At 35.4% G+C, this 21,709-nt stretch overlaps 1 protein-coding gene across 16 annotated transcripts in view; it reads right to left on the bottom strand.

The window, feature by feature from the left end:
* Nucleotides 1–21,709, bottom strand: part of TRDN (triadin) — a 380,671-nt gene that overhangs the window by 127,666 nt on the left and 231,296 nt on the right. For all 16 annotated transcript variants that reach the window (XM_049695258.1, XM_049695261.1, XM_049695255.1 and 13 more), the window contains 5 exons: nt 16,366–16,395; nt 6,901–6,930; nt 6,159–6,176; nt 2,925–2,957; nt 2,780–2,806 (listed from right to left, as the gene is read on the bottom strand). In XM_049695258.1, the coding sequence (XP_049551215.1) occupies nt 2,780–2,806; nt 2,925–2,957; nt 6,159–6,176; nt 6,901–6,930; nt 16,366–16,395 (138 nt within the window). The remainder of the gene's footprint in view (nt 1–2,779; nt 2,807–2,924; nt 2,958–6,158; nt 6,177–6,900; nt 6,931–16,365; nt 16,396–21,709) is intronic.

Genomic DNA, 21,709 nt, shown 5'->3' with positions numbered 1-21,709 from the left:
AACATAGGAAGAACACTCTTGGACATAAATCACAGCAAGATCTTTTTTGACCCACCTCTTAGAGTAATGGAAATAAAAACAAAACTAAACAAATGGGATCTAATGAAACTTAAAAGCTTTTGCACAGCAAAGGAAACTATAAACAAGGCAAAAAGACAACACTCAGAATGGTAGAAAATATTTGCAAACAAATCAGTGGACAAAGGGTTAATCTCCAAAATATATAAATAGCTCATGCAGCTCAATATTAAAAAAACAAAAACAACCCAATCAAAAAATGGGTGGAAGACCTAAATAGACATTTCTCCAAAGAAGACATACAGATGGCCAAGAGGCATATGAAAAGTTGCTCAACATCACTAATTATTAGAGAAATGCAAATCAAAACTACAATGAGGTATCACCTCACACCGGTAAGAATAGGCATCATAAGAAAATCTACAAACAATAAATGCCGGAGCGGGTGTGGAGAAATGGGAACCCTCTTGCACTGTTGGTGGGAATGTAAATTGATACAGCCACTATGGAGAACAGTACGGAGGTTCCTTAGAAAACTAAAAATAGAATTACCATATGACCTAGCAATCCCACTACTGGGCATATACCCAGAGGAAACCACAATTCAAAAAGACACATGCACCCCAATGCTCACTGCAGCTCTATTTACAATAGCCAGGTCATGGAAGCAACCTAAATGCCCATCGACAGATGAATGGATAAAGAAGATGTGGTACATATATACAAAGAAGTATTACTCAACCATAAAAAGGAATGAAATTGGGTCATTTGTAGAGATGTGGATGGACCTAGAGACTGTCATATAAAGTGAAATAAGTCAGAAAGAGAAAACAAATATCGTATATTAACGCATATATGTGGAATCTAGAAAAATGGTACAGATGAACCAGTTTTCAAGGCAGAAATAGAGACACAGATATAGAGAACAGACGTATGAACAGCAATGGGGGAAAGTGGAAGGGGGCGGCGGATGGGATGAATTGGGAGATTGAGATTGACATATATACACTAATATGTATAAAATGGATAACTAATAAGAACATGCTGTATAGCACAGGGAACTCTACTTTACTTTGCTGTACAGTAGAAACTAACACAACATTGTAAAACAACAATATCGCAATAAAAAAATTTTTTTTAATAAAAATAAAATCATTTAACCAAAAAAAAAAAACACTCTTAAAACTGATTAGACCCATAGTCATTCTTTATGTCTCCCCATTATACGTTTCTCTGATTATGTTCTATTTCAGCTTTCTGCGTATGTACGTAAGTGAGAATATGTGTTATGGCTCAGTTATGGGAATGTTACCCCCAAACACATAATCTGTTCTCTGTTCTCTGTAAGGTAGACAAAAACATTCGTTCCTTCCCATAGGTGAGTAATATCAATGTTAATGTGAAGTGTGAAATGTGTGATTATTTCATATTGCAAATTATTTAAAAGTCATTCATATTTATATTTTTTTAAAAATATGATTATCCTATTTGATATTTCTCTTTTCATCCACTCAAACATTTTCAAGTTCCTAAAATGTTCCTGACATTATGATAGGCACTCTTGGATAAAGATATAAAAAACAATTTTCATATTCTAATTTCTGACTGTTTAAAGTGGAAAAAAGAAAAGGTAATATGATTATAAGAGTATGTTAAGTGTTTTTATATAGAAAAGAAAATGATGCTATGGGAACTAGCTGGAGAAACTCCTAAATGGATTAGGGTTTTCTGAGGAAGTTTTACAAACCTGGAAGAAGAATAAGAAATGTGGTTTCGAATCTGCAGTTTGCTGTGGTCTGTGACAGGGGTGGGAGTATAGTTGAGCTAGATTTGCATGGGTATTTACATAATATTGTAATTGCTATTTTAATGTATTGCCAATGTAAATGCTATTTCCATTTAAATATAATATGATCGGAGGGGTGACTAATGGACATTATATGAGGTTATGACAGCTTACACACACACATACACACACACACACACACACACACACAATCAGTACAGTTCCTTGAGCAGGAGTTGCATTTATTTTCATTTGAAACAACAAATAGGGCAAGTTAAATCCAGAAACCTTTAAGAAAATCATTTGGTATCTACACCTACTGCATTCTTAGTTTCTTGTTTGTATATGTGTTTTTCTGCTTGTCTGATTGTCAGTTCACTTTTTTCCCCTCATTCGAATGTAAATTGACTGAAGACAAAATCTACTTCTACTCTCATTGCAACTCCCCTGAGTACTCAAGATGTGTCATTAAATAACATTTTGAATAGAGAGAGAATATTTGCTGGAATTGAATATTTCATATTTTCAAAACAAAGCAATGTCAGATGCACTTATAATAGAAAGGGTTTTGTTTTTATTTTGGTTTCTGTTTTCTACCCTAAACTGTAAAATAGTGCTTCTCAAACACTGCTTTGACTAATGCACTGGGGATCTTAGGAAGTTGCAGATGCTGATTCAGTAGATCTGGGGTGGGACCAGAGATTCTGTATTTCTAACAACCTCTCAGGTGCTCCTAATGCTGCTGGTTCACAGAACACACAGTGAGTAGCAAGAGTGTAATGTACTATTTGGCCTCCATTTTCTAACATGGCATTGGTGTTAACCGTATGACAAGAACTTGGAAAAAAGACATCTCATAAGATGGAAGGGTTTCCTGCCCTTTCCAGTCATGGCCCTTACCCCCGTCTGAGGGTACATCATTAATAAACCTTGGACATCAGGTAGAAAGACCCCAGCAACCCCAGTCTGACTCACCTGAATGTTCCTTCTTTGGTGGCTTTGCTGTATCAAACAAGAAAAGAAAAAAATTCAACATTTTATACCATTTGATCACATTTCATTATTCAATTGCAAGTTTTATATCTTGAAATTAAGAGGATAGAGGAATTTTAAAAGTTACCTGGTTCTATATGTTTTTCTTTCTTTTCCTGTTCTGAAACATATTATTTTTGTTATTATTATTCTTCCAATTTTATGTCACAACTTAATTGTCCTAACACAAAGAAACATATATGTCTAGTGCTGTATTGCACTGATAGTAGCTGCCATGAAAAGACTAATATCCGACACATATTTAAAAAGAGTTTTTCCAATCTTCCCCTGTTTTCCCTCACAGAGCAGCAATAAAAATTATTCTGGATATTAGAGGAATTAAAATTTTTCATGGATAATAAACTAGAAAGATAAAGTAGGGTCTATAAAGGATGGAAAAATTTTTAATTTCCTTTCTTACTAGATCAACATGAAATAAATTTGGGATAAAAAGTAAGCATAAAGGATAATTATTACATCTGTTTTAAAATAATTCTCAGATAAGGATGAACAGATTTCCTCTGGACTTTCTCTTCTAAGGTGAACTTTTCTTATATTGAAAAGGTATATGTTTAGCTAAGACAAAGTCTTTGCTGAGGCAGATTTACGACGCTAAAAATAGACTAAGAATTTTCAGGGGGAAGCAAAACACACTTCCCTTGTTTTTAGGACAAATGCTCCTTATAGAGTATTTTTCATATAGTGTTCCTTTTTAAGAACCCACTTTTGCCAATGTTATATGAGATGAAGAATCATTCTGGCCTCAAAATTAAGCTGACATTTGTATTATAATAAGCACTAATTTTATATGAAGTGTAGGTACTAATTTTATATGAAGTGCTATTTTCTACATTTCTATTCTTACTTATTTTGCCTTGACAAGCAAAATTTGACAAGCTTGTCAGATTAATTTAAATGATTTTCAAGAAATACTTTAACATAGACACATTATTATCTGATTTTTTAAAGAAAAATAAAGAGATTTCTTCAAGTTTCATTTAATGAATATATTTTGGAGACTAGAAGATGTTTATGCTGAAAGAATTCTAAGAACTATATTTTAGAAACATAGAGTGTCATCGAATTTCCTATGGTTATCTCATCAGTCTCTCAAGTGTACAATTTTGTTTACCACGCTTGTACTTGTGAAGGTATAATGAGCAATTTATTCACTCCCGAGATAGCAGGCAGGCAATAAAACAAATAAAACGAATGGCCTGACCAAGTGTTACAAGTCAAAGGGAAGAAGCATACGTGACTTAGCTAAAATTAAACACAGGTAAGAACATTAAAAACTGCCTGGAAAACATGGAGTAATTAAATGCATTGCTTAATTTATTGCTGAACTGAACCACCAATTATCAAAACATTTCTAAGAAATTTGTAAAGTAATAACAATCAAAAAAAATACTGGAAGTTGCTTTGGGTATGCACCAAAATCAATTACCAACTATCTGTGAGATTTCAAAGTTAAAATAAGGGTCTTCCAATCATATCAGAAAGTAACTGTATAAGCAGAAAAATACCCGTGCTAATTTGGGATGATGTGCAAGAAAAGGCTGTCAAGTCCATTTATTTTATGGGATAATTCAAGATGTAATTATTGAATTACCTTAATAAATACAAATTAATTCATGCTTATATCTACAGGGACTGTCAAATCATACTTATAATTGATTTTTTTATTTGGAAAAAATTATAGCTCACTAGAGTTAGCAAAAATATATACAGGAAGAGTACATGTATACATAAATACATGTACTCTTCTCCCTGTTTTCCCTACCATGATTTGTTTTAGACTGCAAAAAAAACCAAAAACACAAAAACAACCAACTTTTAAGTTGTGGTAACTAGAAAAGAAAAAGCAAAATAAGAATATAGGGTTGGAGATGTATAATTGAATAAAGCAATCTTAAAGTAAAAACAACAACAACTGAATACAGCAAATTCAAAGATGCGACAATAACAACAAAAGCAGGTCCAGATGATAAACTAGAGCAAATAAGTTAATTTGAAAAGAATTAGTAGTTGTTTAGAGGAAAATTCTTTTTCTTGTCCTTATTACTGCCCAAGTCAATCCACAGAACTTCCCAAGGAGGGAAGCAGTTGGAATGTTAAATGAATGCCTGGGAAGGCATGTTTATTTATTAAATATATCAATACTCTGAAGATTGTCAAGGAGCTGCAGTGTGTCTGTGGGAAATTTTAATCATATAGACTGTAATAAAGCAAGGGCCTTAAGGTTACATATATATTATTTAAATACCATTTTTCAAATCTCCAGTTGTCCTCCATTTCCCTGCTGGTGCAATGGTTTATAGAGTGGTTTCTGTATCAGTGTGCCAGTGCCCATATCAGCAGCTGTGCACACACATAAATCTGGTATCGAAATACCACATAGTTCTCTATAGACAGATTGCTCCCCTTGGCTGAGTTGTAGTGTACCTTCATGATTCTCTCCATATGACATTTTAGAGCACTTTTATGACATAAAAGGTCAAATGTCCTGACCTTTGCAGGACCAAAATGCATGTAAATCTTTTTTTTTTTAATTGGTATATATTTTAAAACATGTTTTTAATTTCACTAGGATTTTTTTAAAGCTCTGCATACCTGGAAATGGAATGATTATTAATGGCTAATTGAATAAGGTTAAGTTGACATTATTTGTTTCTGTTTGTTTTTCTTCAGAGAAGAGTAAACATTTGCAAAAGACTCAACCTCAAAGCATCAAGCTTTACTGAATCATTAGCAAGCAAGCTTTAATAATGTGTTATAGCAACAGTGGATGCTGCCTATGTTATGCATCCCAAGCAATGCAGTTTCACAGAGCTCACAGTGTTTGTAGGGAAAAAGGACACTGTTATGGACAAAATGTCATATATCATGTGAACATGCCAAAATATTTATGGATTACAAGAACAAAGAAAACAGAAAAGAGATTGTAAAACTAACCTGAAAAAGAACTTCTGTTCTATATTCTAGCTACAGAACTAACCAGATTACAGAGACTAAATTTCCACTAACATAATACAGTTTTGGTTAATGGAATGAAGTTATATTTTTTGGTTAAGACTGTGGACAATGTTATTAGACGATTGCATGAATTTGAAAAAGGACTCTAAGGAAGAGTGCCATGCTTTTCAGTCCACTCTGATCACCCCCTCCCCAGGTTGTATATTCTTTCATTCTGACAAAAAAAATAGAGTTCACATGCATAAAATATAGAAAAGGGAGATTCAAAACCGCAAGTCTAGGTATTTCAGCAGGACAGTAGTAGCAGTAAATAGAAAAAATATATAATTTGCATGCCTTTCCTTACTTTTTCCCTTGGGTAGTTCTGTTGAAAGAAATATAAACAGAAAGCCATTGCTCATGAAACTTTCAAAGATAAAGTATACTCCCTCAACACATTGATTACACTGTAATGTTTCCTACGCCTCCCCCCATTCTCTCCCCTTAAATTTCTCAGTGTTGCTCAGAGGTATTGCTGATTATCATAGGTGTTTCCATTAGTTAATTGTAAAACATTATTTGACAATGAACCTAGGATTATACTGTTTAACTATTTAAAATGACTTATATCTTGTAGTCTTCTTAAATGTATATGAACACATAAACACCCTGTACACATAAACCCTTATGAGCAAATACAAAATACACAGGTATACTTGCCACATGATTTATGATTTTATTCAAGACTTAAAGGAACTACTCAGTTCCATCGATGCTGGTATATCCAAGATTAATTAAATTTATGCTTTTTAGCAAAGTAAATGCTTGTTACTGAACATCGTTCAATTTCTTGTCCAGCAAACATTTCTTTGAAAATAATTACTGTGAAAGGTAAACATAGGCAGTATTTATTTTTATCACTGCCAAATATTTCTCATAGCATTATTGTCAGGAAAGATTTGACTCTCTCTCTTTTTCTTTCTTTCTCAATATTCTCTCTCTCTCTTTTATCCCATATTAAGTTTTTTCTTTGGTGTGACTCCTTTAAAAAGGAATGCTGCTTGGGGGTTCATTAAATATAAGACAGAAAAAGGAAATATTCCCAATACCTTCTGCAGTTGTTCTTGTTTTCTTGGAATCTGAAAATACAAATATAAATTACTGACAAAGCAGATAAGAAAAATCAACAACTGATAAGCTCACAACAAAATGTCCATATACTCTGAAATCATTTTCAATGAAATGGATTGATTGCATGTTGTATTTCTAGAATATGGGGCTTAAAGATAAATTATTCTGTTTTTGAGAGGAGGAGTATTAGATTAAGGCAAGAAGTGAGAAACTTTTGATGTATAAAATATAGAAAAAATACAAAGGAAAATATCCACATCTAATTTGCATAGAAATTACATTGTGTCTATAGCAGCTAATGACCTTTTAATAAAATGTCAAACTGGGCAGATATACTGTCTGTTTCTATAGAGATGGGTTGGAATCCATGAATTTAGTTGGCAATTTCTTCATTTGTTCAATCTATAGCAATCCTGGTGAAATGTATTGTACTCTCCTTGAATAATTGATGCATTTCCAGTACAAACATTAACTTATTCATATTGTAATGAAAAAGAAACAGGTGATGATGGCTCATGGGTTACTGACGAACATATCATTTATTTAGTAACTGCTATGTAGTAACACGCATTCAGTGGTCAAAAGCCATCTATTCAATTTTTAGTCTTTTGGGTGTTCAGCCTGTATCTGAGAAATTTATTATTTCCAGTATTTTTATACCATGAAACTCTCTGTTCCTATCACTTGAAATTAAAAACAAGTGTTTTTTTAACTTGTTTATTTTAGAATGGAGGCATCTTAAATTTTTGCTTAGAATATTTCATTCTGTATATTCTGTTTTCTTTCTTTTACCTCTTCTGTAACTTAGTTTTGAAATTATCTGAATATTACTGAAATTAGAATCAAAATAATGAACTATGAATTTATGCTTGCAAAACATAAACTGTTCTCTGGCTGACAATTATATGGCTTAGAACCTAGAGCAATAGATATTCACTAACAATTTGGAAGTTAATGAATCTGTGTGCCTTATAGTGATGTAGATGGATCATGATTATAGTTCCACAATGAAGTAATGGACCTAAAATGTTTGAAGATGACAGTGAGTAGGAGACTGTTCACAACAGGCAGTTAGATGCTCAACTGAATTGTTTTATGAGAAAATGATAATCAGTAACAGTAATAGTGTGGTGAAAGTAATAACCTACTTCCACAGAAGTAGAAGCTGAAAACACATTTTAGGAGAGCAACTTGGGGAAAAACATCTAGAAAGTCATTAAAATGAGCATACTTTTTGACACAGTAGTTCAACTTCTAGATTTCCAAGGAGAAACATGCAAAATTGTCATAAGAAAATCTTATACGAAGATGCTTTGTGACATTGTTTTATACCTCTAAATAAGGGGAATATTAACCAGTACCCTCCGTACAGTAGGGGAACTCTTCATGGGATTCACAGTATATCCACATAATAGAAAAACATAGTCATTAAAATGATGTTTTGCAACGTCTTCTTTCTGAATTTCTATTTTTTCTGTAATTGGGTTTTGTTTCACGTTTAAGAGAAAAAACAAACCTTATTTTTTAAAACAATATATCCTTGAAACTGAACACTTATTGAGTAAACATTTATTAAACACTATTATGTCCAGTATGCCTTAGTAAGAAGAATTTTTGACTAAATTTTTCTTAATACCTGTCACCTCACCCCAAAAACCCAATCTTTTTCTTGCTATTCATTTTCTCATCAGGAACTGTAATGAAGTGGACCAAATTCATGATCTAAAACAAATGTGCTTTGCAAGCAATTTCTCATTTGTTTCCTTGATGAGTAATTATCCTAATTAGGTAAGCAGGTAATTCAAATATTAGAAAAATATTATATAAAACAATTCCATATAAGAATGTGATAAATGTCATCTATCATCTTACTCATATGTCTAGCTATTTATTAATAATATGCAGTGGCCACTCTTTTGGAGATACAGATTCTCCTACCACAACAGATGAAAGTCTGAAGTGGATAGTTCAATGGCTAGCACGACTTATCAATTAGTTTGGCTGCAGTATACTGGGATAGGATTTCTGCCTGTCCAAGAGGTTCTGTGATCCTTGTTGAGCAATCTTTTGAGCCCAGAGTACAGCCAATATGCAAAACACAGACATATTATGGTGGGCACCTACAGTTGAAATACAACTGAAGGTAACACTTGGGAAGAATGTTTGAACAGACAGAGGCTAAAATGTGGCATATTAGGACAAGATTATTTCCAGCCCCCCTATTTTTCAACTAGATGCTGGCATGGGGTAGGGGCAAAAAGCTTAATACAATATATGTAAGTCTGGAATGCCTGTTGTTTTTAATCTGTTTTTCTTTTCCCTGGTAATAAGGATTGATAAATATTGTATTAGATATCCATTGTTCTGTAATAAAAGAATAAAAATAATATGAAGTCCAGGGTCAGGTAAAGTACATCACTTACTGAGATAAAGAAAAGTATTTCATAAAGTAGAAATGTAAAAAAATAAGTCATGATCTAATCAAGCAGGTCTTTAAAGTTCAATATATTTGCTGTAAGAACTGGGAGCTGTAGTGAAATGCACTTAAAATGTCATCATAATTTCACGACTTTTGGTTAGGAGTCAACAGAGTAGCAGACTTACACAAGTAAATACCTGAGAAACCAAAATATATAATGCTTAAAATTGAAAGATCACATACTGACCCTAAAGAGCTATTAGTCCCAGCACTTAATACTCATGCTATTAAACTTCATTACGTGCTCCCAGCACTCTGCTGAAATGGCTTAAAAATATTATAAAGCCTTACTTGGTGAATATACCTCCCTAAAGGCCATCTGCCCAATAATCTGAACAACAGTCTTCTATTAAGAACACTGAGACCCACAGCAGCTGATTGAAAAGCAGTGATGTGTTTGCAATCTGTTCAATTCATCACTCACTCAACTTTAGCGATGTATCAGGTATGGTCTATTATGTTCATGAATGATGCCAGAGGAAAATGAAATACCAATTCATATTGAAGGGAAAAATTAACTCTCTGATAGTCTAATAAATCAGGTAATGAAGTATGCCGTGTGTGTGTGTGTGTGTGTGTGTGTGACTTGCCAATTGGCATCCTTATTCAATTACAACAGAAACTTTGCATTGTTTTTCAGCATGACTCCTCTTCAGATCTCAATGATGAAGTCCTAGAACTTAGGACTAATTCTCACATGCATTCAACTCTACTTGGCCTTGCCCTAGTTACAGTAAATAATAAATCTCATCTGGCTAGTTCTCAATGGAGCTGTAACCTTCAGAAGATAACCTGTGTTGAAAAACCCACAGGCTTGAGGATTTCCCTGGTGGTGCAGTGGTTAAGAATCCACCTGCCAATGCAGGGGACATGCGTTCAATCCCTGGTCCGGGAAGATGCCACATGCCACAGAGCAACTAAGCCCATGCACCACAACTACTGAACCTGAGCTCTAGAGCCCGCGAGCCACAACTACTGAAGGCCACATGCCTACAGCCCGTGCTCCGCAACAAGAGAAGCCACCGCAATGAGAAACCCATGCAAGGCAATGTAGAGTAGGCCCCGCTAGCCGCAACTAGAGAAAGCCCGGGTGCAGGAACGAAGACCCAATGCAGCCAAATATAAATAAATAAAATAAATAAGTTTATTTAAAAAAAAAACCCACAGGCTTTCCAACTCCTAAGATTTCATCAACAAAGCTGAGGTTAGTTGAATGAGATCTACCTAGATCTGCTAGTGCAACTCAAGTAGCAGCTAACGATCATATACACTTAAGATAAAATTGTTAGTAACTGACTATAAATTCCCAGACCTAAAAAGCTCACTATAATACAACTCCCAATTTGAAAAAAAAATCGTTTCTTGCCTGGGATATGAAAATTTGAGTGCCTACTCTTACTTCTTGTGGCTATAATATTTATCTTAAGAGTCCTAGATATTACTGATTCATTCACAGAATAAATATTTGTTGAGCAATGTACAAACTAAGGAAATGTGTTAGTTCCTGTAGGGGATGAAAGTGAATTAGACATGGTCCCTTTAGTCAAAATCTTAAAGTCAAGTAGAATAGAAGGAAAATGATGCAAGTAATATGAAGTACAAGGGGCATGAAATAAACAATACTAAGGAAGTACACAAAAACTCTGAAGGGAGATTATAAATGAAAGAGAAATTTTTTTTTTTTTTTTTTTGCAGTACGCGGGCCTCTCACTGTTGTGGCCTCTCCCATTGCGGAGCACAGGCTCCGGACGCGCAGGCTCAGCGGCCATGGCTCACGGGCCCAGGCGCTCCGTGGCATGTGGGATCCCCCCGGACCAGGGCACGAACCCATGTCCCCTGCATCGGCAGGCGAACTCTCAACCACTGCGCCACCAGGGAAGCCCCAAGAAAAAATATTTAATTGGGAGGTTCAGACAGACATCCTAGAACAGTGGTCCCCAACCTTTTTGGCACCAGGGATGGATTTCATGGAAGACAATTTTTCCATGGACGAGGTGGGTGGGGGATGGCTCAGGCAGTAATGCAAGTAATGGGGAGCAGTGGGGAGCAATGGGGAGCGGCAGATAAAGCTTCCCTCACTCGCTCGCTGCTCACCTCCTGCTGTGCGGCCTGGTTCCCCGGGGGGTTGGGGACCCTTGTCCTAGAGGGAAGAGAATTTATCTTGAGCCCTAAGAACACTGAGTATTCATAGAAGGAAAAGGAAAGGGTAAGATCTATTATGATAATAGCAGGGACAATGGCTAGACAGCACATTGTATCTGTAAAATTGAAAGTGACTTAGTATGGATGAAACACATAATATATAAAGGAAGAAACTGGGTGGGAGAGTAGGGTACAGGTTCCACCACGGTGCCCTGGTGGCTTTGCACTAGCCATATATGCCATTCAGGCAAAGATCTGAACCACAGCTAATTCTGAGTCTGGCAGGATGTCTTGTGATCCTTCAAGAACATAAGGGGATGGGAGGCCTATGAGGACTTTCTATGAGGTCATCTTCCACATGCCTCTCTCTCTCTCTCCTGGAGGTTGTCATAAGACAACTTATCACCTCCTGGGTTCTCCTGCCTAGAACCCTTTGAGAACAGACCTGGAGACCACTGGCTGTAGTCCAGATTTGAGTCCTCAGCAAAAAGCTGTCCCTAACTTGTGCTGAATTATCTGGTGTGTTGAATTTTTGGTGTGTGGGACAAGGACAATGAAGAGCTGGCACCTTTAGATACCCTTGCTTTTGCTGGCCATGAAAGTAATAAACTGTCTCAATCTCAAAAGAGATCATTGTATTTTTACTGGTGGAATTTGTCAGTCCTTGGCTTTGACTTTGCCTTGATATGTGCTTGACAGGAGGTGAGGAAACACTCTGTGGGGACTTAAGTTACAGGTTAAGGCTTGTAGACTATGTTCTGTGGTCAGTGTGGTACCACTGACTATTTTAAATAGGTAATGACATAAAGTGTTTCATGAAGTCAGTTCAGTATTTTGGAAGAAAATATTTAGGGAAAACATTACAGGCAGAATGATTATTTAGGTCAGAGATACTCAATCGTTTTTATCTCAGGACTCCTATAAAAATCTTAACAATTGTAAAGGACCCCAAACAGCTTTTATTCTGTCTATGACATTTATAATTTTAAAAAATAAAGCTGATAATATTTTTAAATATATAAATATATATTTATTAATTAAAAAATTTTAAACCTGTTACCTGTTACCATAAATATACTTTTTATGACAAATATATTTTCCAATACCAAAAAAATGATGAGATGAAGGACTTTGTTTTACACTTTTGTGAATCTCCTTAATGTCTGGCAAAGATAGTTGGATTCGCATATCTCCTTAAGCATTCATTCTGTTGCAATATCACACACTGTGTAGCTTCTGGAAAACTCTAGTGCACACTCATAAGAGAATGAGAGTGAGAAGGAAATGATAAATCCATATTTTTATCAATATAGTTTTGATCTTGCAGAACCACTGAAAAGGCCTCAGGTATTTCCAGTAGTCCTTGACCATATCTTGAGAACCTCTGATTTTCAAGACCGTTTCCCTGGTTCACGCAAAAGGTTAGTAAGACCAACATGAGGTCACAAATGAGGATGTGAGGTCTCAACGGAAGGAATGGAGGCTGTGAGTGAAGATTAGCTTTTCTAATTACTTTAGGATGGATTAGACAAGAGAGTTTAGTCAAATTAAAAATTCCGGAGGACTAAATTTTAGTGGCAAAGGAAACACAGGAGTCAAAGTTTACACTACAATTTGAGTCCTGGTGTCTGCAAAGAGAATGGGATGACTCTATAAGAAGAAATAAAGGAATAAGCATATGTTTATAAAGAAAAATATAATTTGATTAGGACTTTGACTTTGGGAATCTGATGGACAGTAGGAACGTGTGTTAATAAATCACAAGGAAAGTGTCTGCCGAGGGAGAAACAGTGGCAACTTCAGTAGAAAAAGTCTTGTCACAGAAGGACCTCAGCTGAACATTTATTCAGAAACGTTACTCTACTTAGGCTAAGATATGCTTGCTCTGACACCAAAACTGCTAACGACAGTGAACTTGATGGGCAAAGCTCAATGGAGCCAAGGGTCTCTCTTGCTAAGTTTTGTGAAAGAGATTTGAGGAGACATGCTGTAATAAGATCTTAATATGAACAGCAAATCTTCAGAGTTCACTAATGCAAGAAGCTCTTTGTGGCCTGATGCCTGCTTATCATAAAGAAGTTCATATGCACTTTTATTTCTGTGTTTTAAAATTCACCACAAAAACTTCTCAAGAGCATTCTAATTAAATCCCTGAAACCCCCCTTATTCTCTTTTTTTTCAGGAAAGTTGTCAACCTTTAGTATCTTTGACTATATCCAAAAAGGTTGAACGTGAATAAACTTTGTGTAAAATAAAATACTGAAAATCCAAATTGTATGCCACCTGATGATTTGTATTAAACTTGCCTCATTTGAGGAAAAATGTGCTTCCTGCCTCTACGGAAAAGATTTCTATAATCTTTACTGAGATCATTGAAAATAAGAAACAAGAGCCAAGAAGCTTAAGTCCATATACCTCCTCTGCTTTGCTTAACAGAAGATACAGAGAGGGAAATACGAACTCGTGAAATGTAAAATCAAGCCACTGCCTAGAATAGCTGGCCATTAAGCCTATTCTCCTACTATACATTGAGAGCAATGAAAATTACGCTGAATAGTTTTTATGTTAAATATCATCATCTTACCAATTTAAAAAGTTTTCCAGGGCTTCCCTGGTGGCGCAGTGGTTGAGAGTCCGCCTGCTGGGGCAGGGGACACGGGTTCGTGACCCGGTCCGGGAAGATCCCACATGCCGCGGAGTGGCTGGGCCCATGAGCCATGGCCGCTGAGCCTGCGCGTCCGGAGCCTGTGCTCCGCAATGGGAGAGGGCACAACAGTGAGAGGCCCGCGTACCGCAAAAAAAAAAAAGTTTTCCAAACAAGAGATGAGAGATAATCCATAAAACCCTTTGGAAATGACAATTTAATAATAATGATGATGATAGTGATGGTAATATTAAGAAATAGTCAGGAGTATATGTTTTATATATTTCACAGCTGGTGATGTACACTGGATTACTTGAGTCTCCAAAGGCAAAGCTCTGCTTGGGCTCCCCAGGCTCTTCCAAAAATTGTCCATCGCATATGGACAATTTTTCAGAAAAGTGAAAAACGCCACATAATTCAGGAAAAACAGAACCAATCATAGCAACGAGGGGAAAAAAAAACGTATAAAGCTTATAGCTGTGAATTGTAATTTGGCTACTGTTTCATATACCCAGAAGTCTTCTAATACTTTGGTTTGAATGCCAATGAGTGGAAAAATAACTGTTCATATTACTCCTTTACCTAAATCAAATGGTAAATTGTTCTTTATTCAGAAGAAGGAGGGATGGAGGGAAGATAAACATCTTTGAGCACTTACTATCTGTCAAAAGCTGTATCAGGAACTTACTATCTCTTTTTTCTTGTAAGGTCTCTGTATACACACCACAATGTTGATCATATAAATGATATAATTTCCAAAATGCACTGAAATATTTGCTATGTTTATATGGGGAATTAATACTGATTTCTATGCCTTTATAATAAACACAGTGATATGTATTAGTTGACTTTTATGATACTATGTTTTTCTCTCCTAGGTAAGTAATAACCAACTAAAATATTTTCTCCTTCTCAGATCTATTGACTCTTAGATTCTTGTTTAACAGAAGCAGAATGTGACTCCCAAGCTATCAGGACTATGTAAAATTCTGATGATACTAAATATAAAATATAACACTTGTTTTCTTATTTTTTCTCAGATCATATGAACACTAATTTAGAATATAATTGTCATTTTCAAAGTCATAAGTGATTGCTTATATCTACATGCCATTTTTACTGAGAAAATAAGCCTAGATTAATAAACAGTAGTGATAGCTAGAGACCCTACCTAAGAGTAGTCAGGCTGTGCATTAGAAACATCTCTAAATAGAGTCACAGTGACTTAGAAGGCCTTAACATTCCCATCAACTTGAATAAAGTTTAGACAGTTTTCTTCTTGACTATAGGCCCCTGACCACGCTTTTAGCAGAGCATTTACTTTAGAAAACTTGCAGTTGTAAATTCTTTCTCTGTCCCTTTGAAACATAAATCTTCTACAACCAGAAATATCTTTCTCAAGATCCGCAAGACATCACTTTGAAACATAATCATCAAAGGAGATAGCAGTCCTATATCCCAGTCTCTGTGGAAGGGTAGGAGCCTAATTTCATAGGAAATTAAAAAACCCAGATGGCCTCATCACATTGACCAGCTCCCACCCCAAACCCACCAACATCCTCCAGTGCTTTTCTACAAGCTCATACCAGAACTTTAAAACTCTCATTTTTGTTTCAGCGGAGTTGAGCTCAATTTCTCCTATTGTAAACAGACTTGACCCCTATCGCAATAGTCTTGAATAAAGTCTCTCTTGCCTGTATAAGTCCATCAGGTGCAGTCTCTTTTTGACAGCAGGGAATAAATGGCTCCGTATCAAGACATCCTGACAAAAGGACGTGGAGTGCAAGTGATGGACTATGATTTATTTTCAACATAATAGAACAAAATAACATCAGTTGCTTGTCAGTGTCAGAGATATAAGTAGTCAATATGTGAAAATTGGTCTGTATTTTATGTAGTTTTGAAATTCGATAAAATTGCTAATGAAATAGGAGGCCCGGGATTTTGAGAGGTTGTGTTTTACCCCCTGTATATTGAGAAATATTAGATTAAAATTACTTTTTAAAAAAGTAGTTCACCCTTTTGTGAAGTGATGTTCTAGAAAAAACACATTAACACAAAATGTACGCACATAATAGCTCCAAAGTAAACACAGACAAGCTGGCAGTCAAAATTCAACTCTGATTATTGGTAAATTGTTCACACAAAAAGCACAGTGGAACTTTGCATAAAACATACCTTCCTTCTTTTCATCTTTTTTAGTTGTTGCTGAAATAAGGGAAAGAAAATAGTGTTAAAACATATTAAATAGCCATTCCTCAGAAAACTGAGAATATGCGGATGTAGTGCATATATTCATAAACTTAGTGGTTATCAATGCACAAATTAATTCATCCAAATCTGAAATAAGAGAATTGAAAATATTATTTCATATAAAGTTTTTCTTTTAATTCAGATATAAACATAAAACCAATAAAGGAGAATAAAAATATATTGTTACACAGACAAGAAGTTAAAATAATAAGTATGTGTTTAGCATAATTACATTTTAGGTTTGTAATTGTTATATCTGACCAAACCACAATTACTTCTAAAATAAAAGGAATAGATCTACGCAAAAAATAGAGTCCATAAATTATCTGTGCCTAGTTACCGAAGAATTATATACCAGTTTATAATTGAAGGTTGATGGGTGGTTGAAGGTTGGTGGGTTTTATTCACTGTCATCTGGAAAGCCATGTGATCTGTCAAGCTGGATTCTGGCCCAGAAGTTAATCAAAACCAGGGTTTCAGGGTCCAACTGTTTCCATAATGGTTTTGTAACTTTTGTTCATGTGTCCCACTGCTGGCACTCAATTCAGCTCACCTGACTCTAATCTATTTAACTGGATTACAATGGCTGGATGACTGATTTACTGAGTGGGAGTGATTCTTAACTATTTAGCTCTTGTTTTTCACATTGTAATGAGACTGTAATGAACCCTGAAATCTCCAGCAAAAAACTATTAGAACTAATAAATCAGTTTAGTAAAGTTGCAGGATACAGGATTAATATACAGAAATCTGTTGCTTTTCTATGCACTAATATTGAACTATCAGAAAGAGAAAGCAAGAAAACAATCCTGTTTAAAATTGCATCAAAAAGAATAAAATACCTAGGAATAAGCTTAACCAAGGAGGTGAAAGACCTATACTCTGAAAACTAGAAAACACTGATAAAGCAATATGAAAATGATACAAAGAAATGGAAAGATATCCCATGTTCTTGAACTGGAAAAATTAATATTGTAAAAATGTCCATACTACACAAAGCAATATACAGATTTGATGCAAACCCTATCAAAATGCCATATTTTTTATAGAACTAGAATAATCCTAAAATTTATATGGAACCACAAAAGACCCCGAATTTCCAAAGCAATCTTGAGACTGCAATGGCTAATATTTTAGTTATTTTGTTCTTTTTGTTCTCTAATAGATGGGATACTTTTATGTTTGCTTTGAGACCAAAAGGAAAAAAAATACACCGAAATACACTAACACAGATGCATATAGACCCATCTTTTTTTAAAATGAGAAATAAGTTTACTGTTTAAGCCACCCATGATATTCTGTTATAGCAGCCCAAACTAAGATAACATGTGAATCTACAATTATCTCAGTAGTTGAAAGGAAATAGAAATACCATTTTCCTGGCTCAGTGTACTGTCCCCCTTTCCAAATGTACACCCACCCACCCACAGGACTCCACAGGCACATCCCTAGATTTATGCAGAGTAAGATCCAATACCCTGGTACATCATGAGAGATAAGTGGCAGCACCACACCAGAGCATCAACTGCAGTATCTTGAGATGGGGATTTAGGAAATATTTGATGTAGACCCATCTTTTAAGGCGAGTTCCATCATGGTTCCTGTCCTCACTCAAGCATTTCATTCTCAACAGGTGTCTTCCTAGCTGTTACAACTAAATGATTAAAAAATGATTCCTGGGCTTCCCTGGTGGCGCAGTGGTTGAGAGTCTGCCTGCCGGTGCAGGGGACACGGGTTCGTTCCCCGGTCCGGGAAGATCCCACATGCCGCGGAGTGGCTAGGCGCGTGAGCCATGGCCGCTGAGCCTGCACGTCCGGAGCCTGTGCTCCGCAACGGGAGAGGCCACAGCAGTGAGAGGCCCGCGTACCGAAGAAAAAAAAAAAAAGATGATTCCTTATTTCTCTCCTTCCTTCCCCCATTTTGGTCTATATTCCATTCCTGCACCACAACTTATTGTGTAATATCTATTAACTAGATTGATATCCCATCTAAGTTCTAACTGGCTACAGAAAAATCATTGCCTGGATAACATTCCGTCTGCTCAACATAAACCTGCCCAAAAGTGAATCCTCTTCTTTTCCCTTAAGCTCCTTCCTTCCCCTGGGACTTATCACTATGACAATTATAATGATCCTATTCACCAACACTGGAAAGCTCAGTACCATTTTTATTTTTTCTTTGTTTCATCTGTATAGTTTATCAAATATTATGTCTTCAAAATGTTCACTTACTTGCATTTCTCTAAAGTCATCTGCGCCATCCTAGTTGAGGTTATTGTCTCATGTCTTGATGATGACAACAACCTTTCATAATTATTGCTCTTTATATCTACTTAGGTCATCCACTTACTAGCAATGCTTTTTTTTCTTGCAGTTTATTTTTTAGTCATGCTACAAACTCAAGTCACCCCTCATCCATGAGGAATCCCTCTTACTGAAAATCACTTTGTCTTAATTCTTTGGCATTTATTATCTCTACAATTCAATTCAGCACTACACGATATTCAATTTGTGTTGTTACTTAAATTTCTCATATCTCCAAACTGTAATCTCCTGTAGTATAAAGACATTTATGTCATTGTCTTCTCAGTGCCTCCAAACTCTTTGTTAAAATAATTTTTTAAGTACTTCCAAAAAAGAATGCTATATCTTAATTATAATTAATATGTACATATATACATAATTTATATAAAATTAGGGTTTAAATAGTTCCTTTGTTATAAAAGTAAAAAAAATAAATAAATGAAGAGATATACTCTAACTTTTACCCCACTATAAACATCACTGTCAATTTTGTCACTGTATCTATCAAAATTATCAGTCTCTACTATAGCAGTATTGCCATTGTGTTTAAGCTGTCTCCACATGGAGTACTTGCAAATATTAATTACGTCTATGCATAATTTAATTATGCAGCTGTGGTGTTATAAAACCTGTCTACGAAAGGTCTACTGAGTATGTGCACAACACAAGTGACATTTATCCCTGTTTGGTGTGTCCCTGCTTTGATGTGTCATTACAATTTAAATTGTGAACATATATATATATAGCCCCTAACTCTTGCCTTGTACACTGTTCTCAATCAGCACTTTCATCTAATCTCATAAAAGGATAGTTTTACAAGTCTTCGAAACTCTACCTGATTATTCACTCAACAATAAATGCTTTATTCGGAAAGCATTAAGTTCTGAGTCTGCCTAATCCAATGTACTTGGAATGTAAAAGCCCATGGCCCCGAGCTCAAATCTGAAGCAGATTTCCAAATACCTCTTCAATTCTCTCCCCTGAACAACTCTAACAGGAGGCTGAAGTAACACTAAGTGCCTGCCTCGAGTCATAGTTCCACACCTACCATGACCTTCAGAAGCCTCAGTTAAAACAGACTGTGCCAGGCTATTGTGCTTTTTTATGAGAACTTATATGCATTAACTGCAATAATTCTTGAACTAGGTAGTCATTCACTTAAGGAATCCGCTCTGAGCTGCATTTTCATGAATAGAAAACACAAAAGTGATGATAATATTTGCCCTGCTTTTCTACCTCCCATAATATTTTTTTTTTTTAATATTCATTTATTTTTAATGACTTATTAGAGCAAATACCTATAGATATCATTATATATATGATATATAAATTAATTATACAATATATCATGTATTAATTATTAAAACATACTCTGGTAAATATTATATATTCAATATGAAACAGGAGGAAAGGGGGCAGGGCACAACCTTTAAAAGAATTACATAGCCCGAGGACACAACATAAACTGATTAGAACAAAATAGGTCCAAGATGGCGGACGAGTCTACTTCCACTAGACCTTGAGCCTCAGTATACACTCATTGTAACACATCAGCAAGCTAAGCGACACACCCACAGGTGCCACGACAGTTCCAAGGATGACCATAAAGGTCAAAAAGTGGGCGGTGGCTCAATTCCTAGAAATCCCCACCCCTTCCCCAAAATAGCTGGAATACTCCTCCCACTCATCAGCGTATGAAATTACTCACCCCTATAAAACTAACAACCCCATACCCTGGTGCTGCCCTCGCCTTCTTTTTTTTATTTTTTTATTTTTTTTTATAGGTATACTGGATTTAATTCTCACTTCTACCGCTTGGTAGCTGGATAGCCTTAGGCAAGTTTCATACCTCCCTGAAATTCACTTAATTCAGTCTGTAAAATGGCATAATAACTTATTATAGCATCCTTTTAGGAATTTTAAATCAGTTCTTGAAATAAAAGTACACAATATATAGACAAGTATGGATTCCTCAATAGATGTTTGACCTTTCATTTCTCCAGTATCCCACCCGCATCAAATAAAGAAAAATACTTTTTAAAATTTACGAATATTTCATTGTTGTAAAGTTAAAGCCATAAAAATAATCAAATGGCCTACTATCATACCGTTAGAAGAAAAAAAAAAGGTGTTCATGAGAGTTCCATATTAGAATACAAGTTTTCCTTAGGCACCTGTTTATGTATGCTATTCTGCTCTTTACAATAAATAATTAAATTTAAAAGACTTAATTCCTCACTTTTAAGACCTTATTAGTTTACAAATTACATATTGACCTATGCTAAATTTTATACCGACCCATGCTAATGAATTCAGTACAGAAAACAAAAAACACTGCACTCAAGCAAACTACATATATATATATATATATATATATATATATATATATATAACTTATATGAGAATTGCTACTCCAGCTTTCTTTTGGTTTCCATTTGCATGAAATACCTTTTTCCATCCCCTTACTTTCAGTCTGTATGTGTCTCTAGGTCTGAAGTGGGTCTCTTGTAGACAGCAAATATATGGGTCTTGTTTTTGTATCCATTCAGCCAATCTGTGTCTTTTGGTGGGAGCATTTAGTCCATTTACATTTAAGGTAATTATCGATATGTGTGTTCCCATTCCCATTTTCTTAATTGTTTGGGGTTTGTTATTGTAGGTCTTTTCCTTCTTTTGTGTTTCTTGCCTAGAGAAGTTCCTTTAGCAGTTGTTGTAGAGCTGGTTTGGTGGTGCTGAACTCTCTCAGCTTTTGCTTGTCTGTAAAGGTTTTAATTTCTCCATCAAATCTGAATGAGATCCTTGCTGGGTAGAGTAATCTTGGTTGCAGGTTTTTCTCCTTCAACACTTTCAATATGTCCTGCCACTCCCTTCTGGCTTGCAGAGTTTCTGCTGAAAGATCAGCTGTTAACCTTATGGGGATTCCCTTGTGTGTTATTTGTTGTTTTTCCCTTGCTGCTTTTAATATG

Source organism: Orcinus orca, chromosome 12 (genome assembly GCF_937001465.1).
Source record: "Orcinus orca chromosome 12, mOrcOrc1.1, whole genome shotgun sequence".
Classification (NCBI taxonomy): domain Eukaryota; kingdom Metazoa; phylum Chordata; class Mammalia; order Artiodactyla; family Delphinidae; genus Orcinus; species Orcinus orca.
The sequence above is the reverse complement of the archived record's forward strand: the minus strand, read 5'-3'. Positions and strand labels throughout refer to the sequence as shown.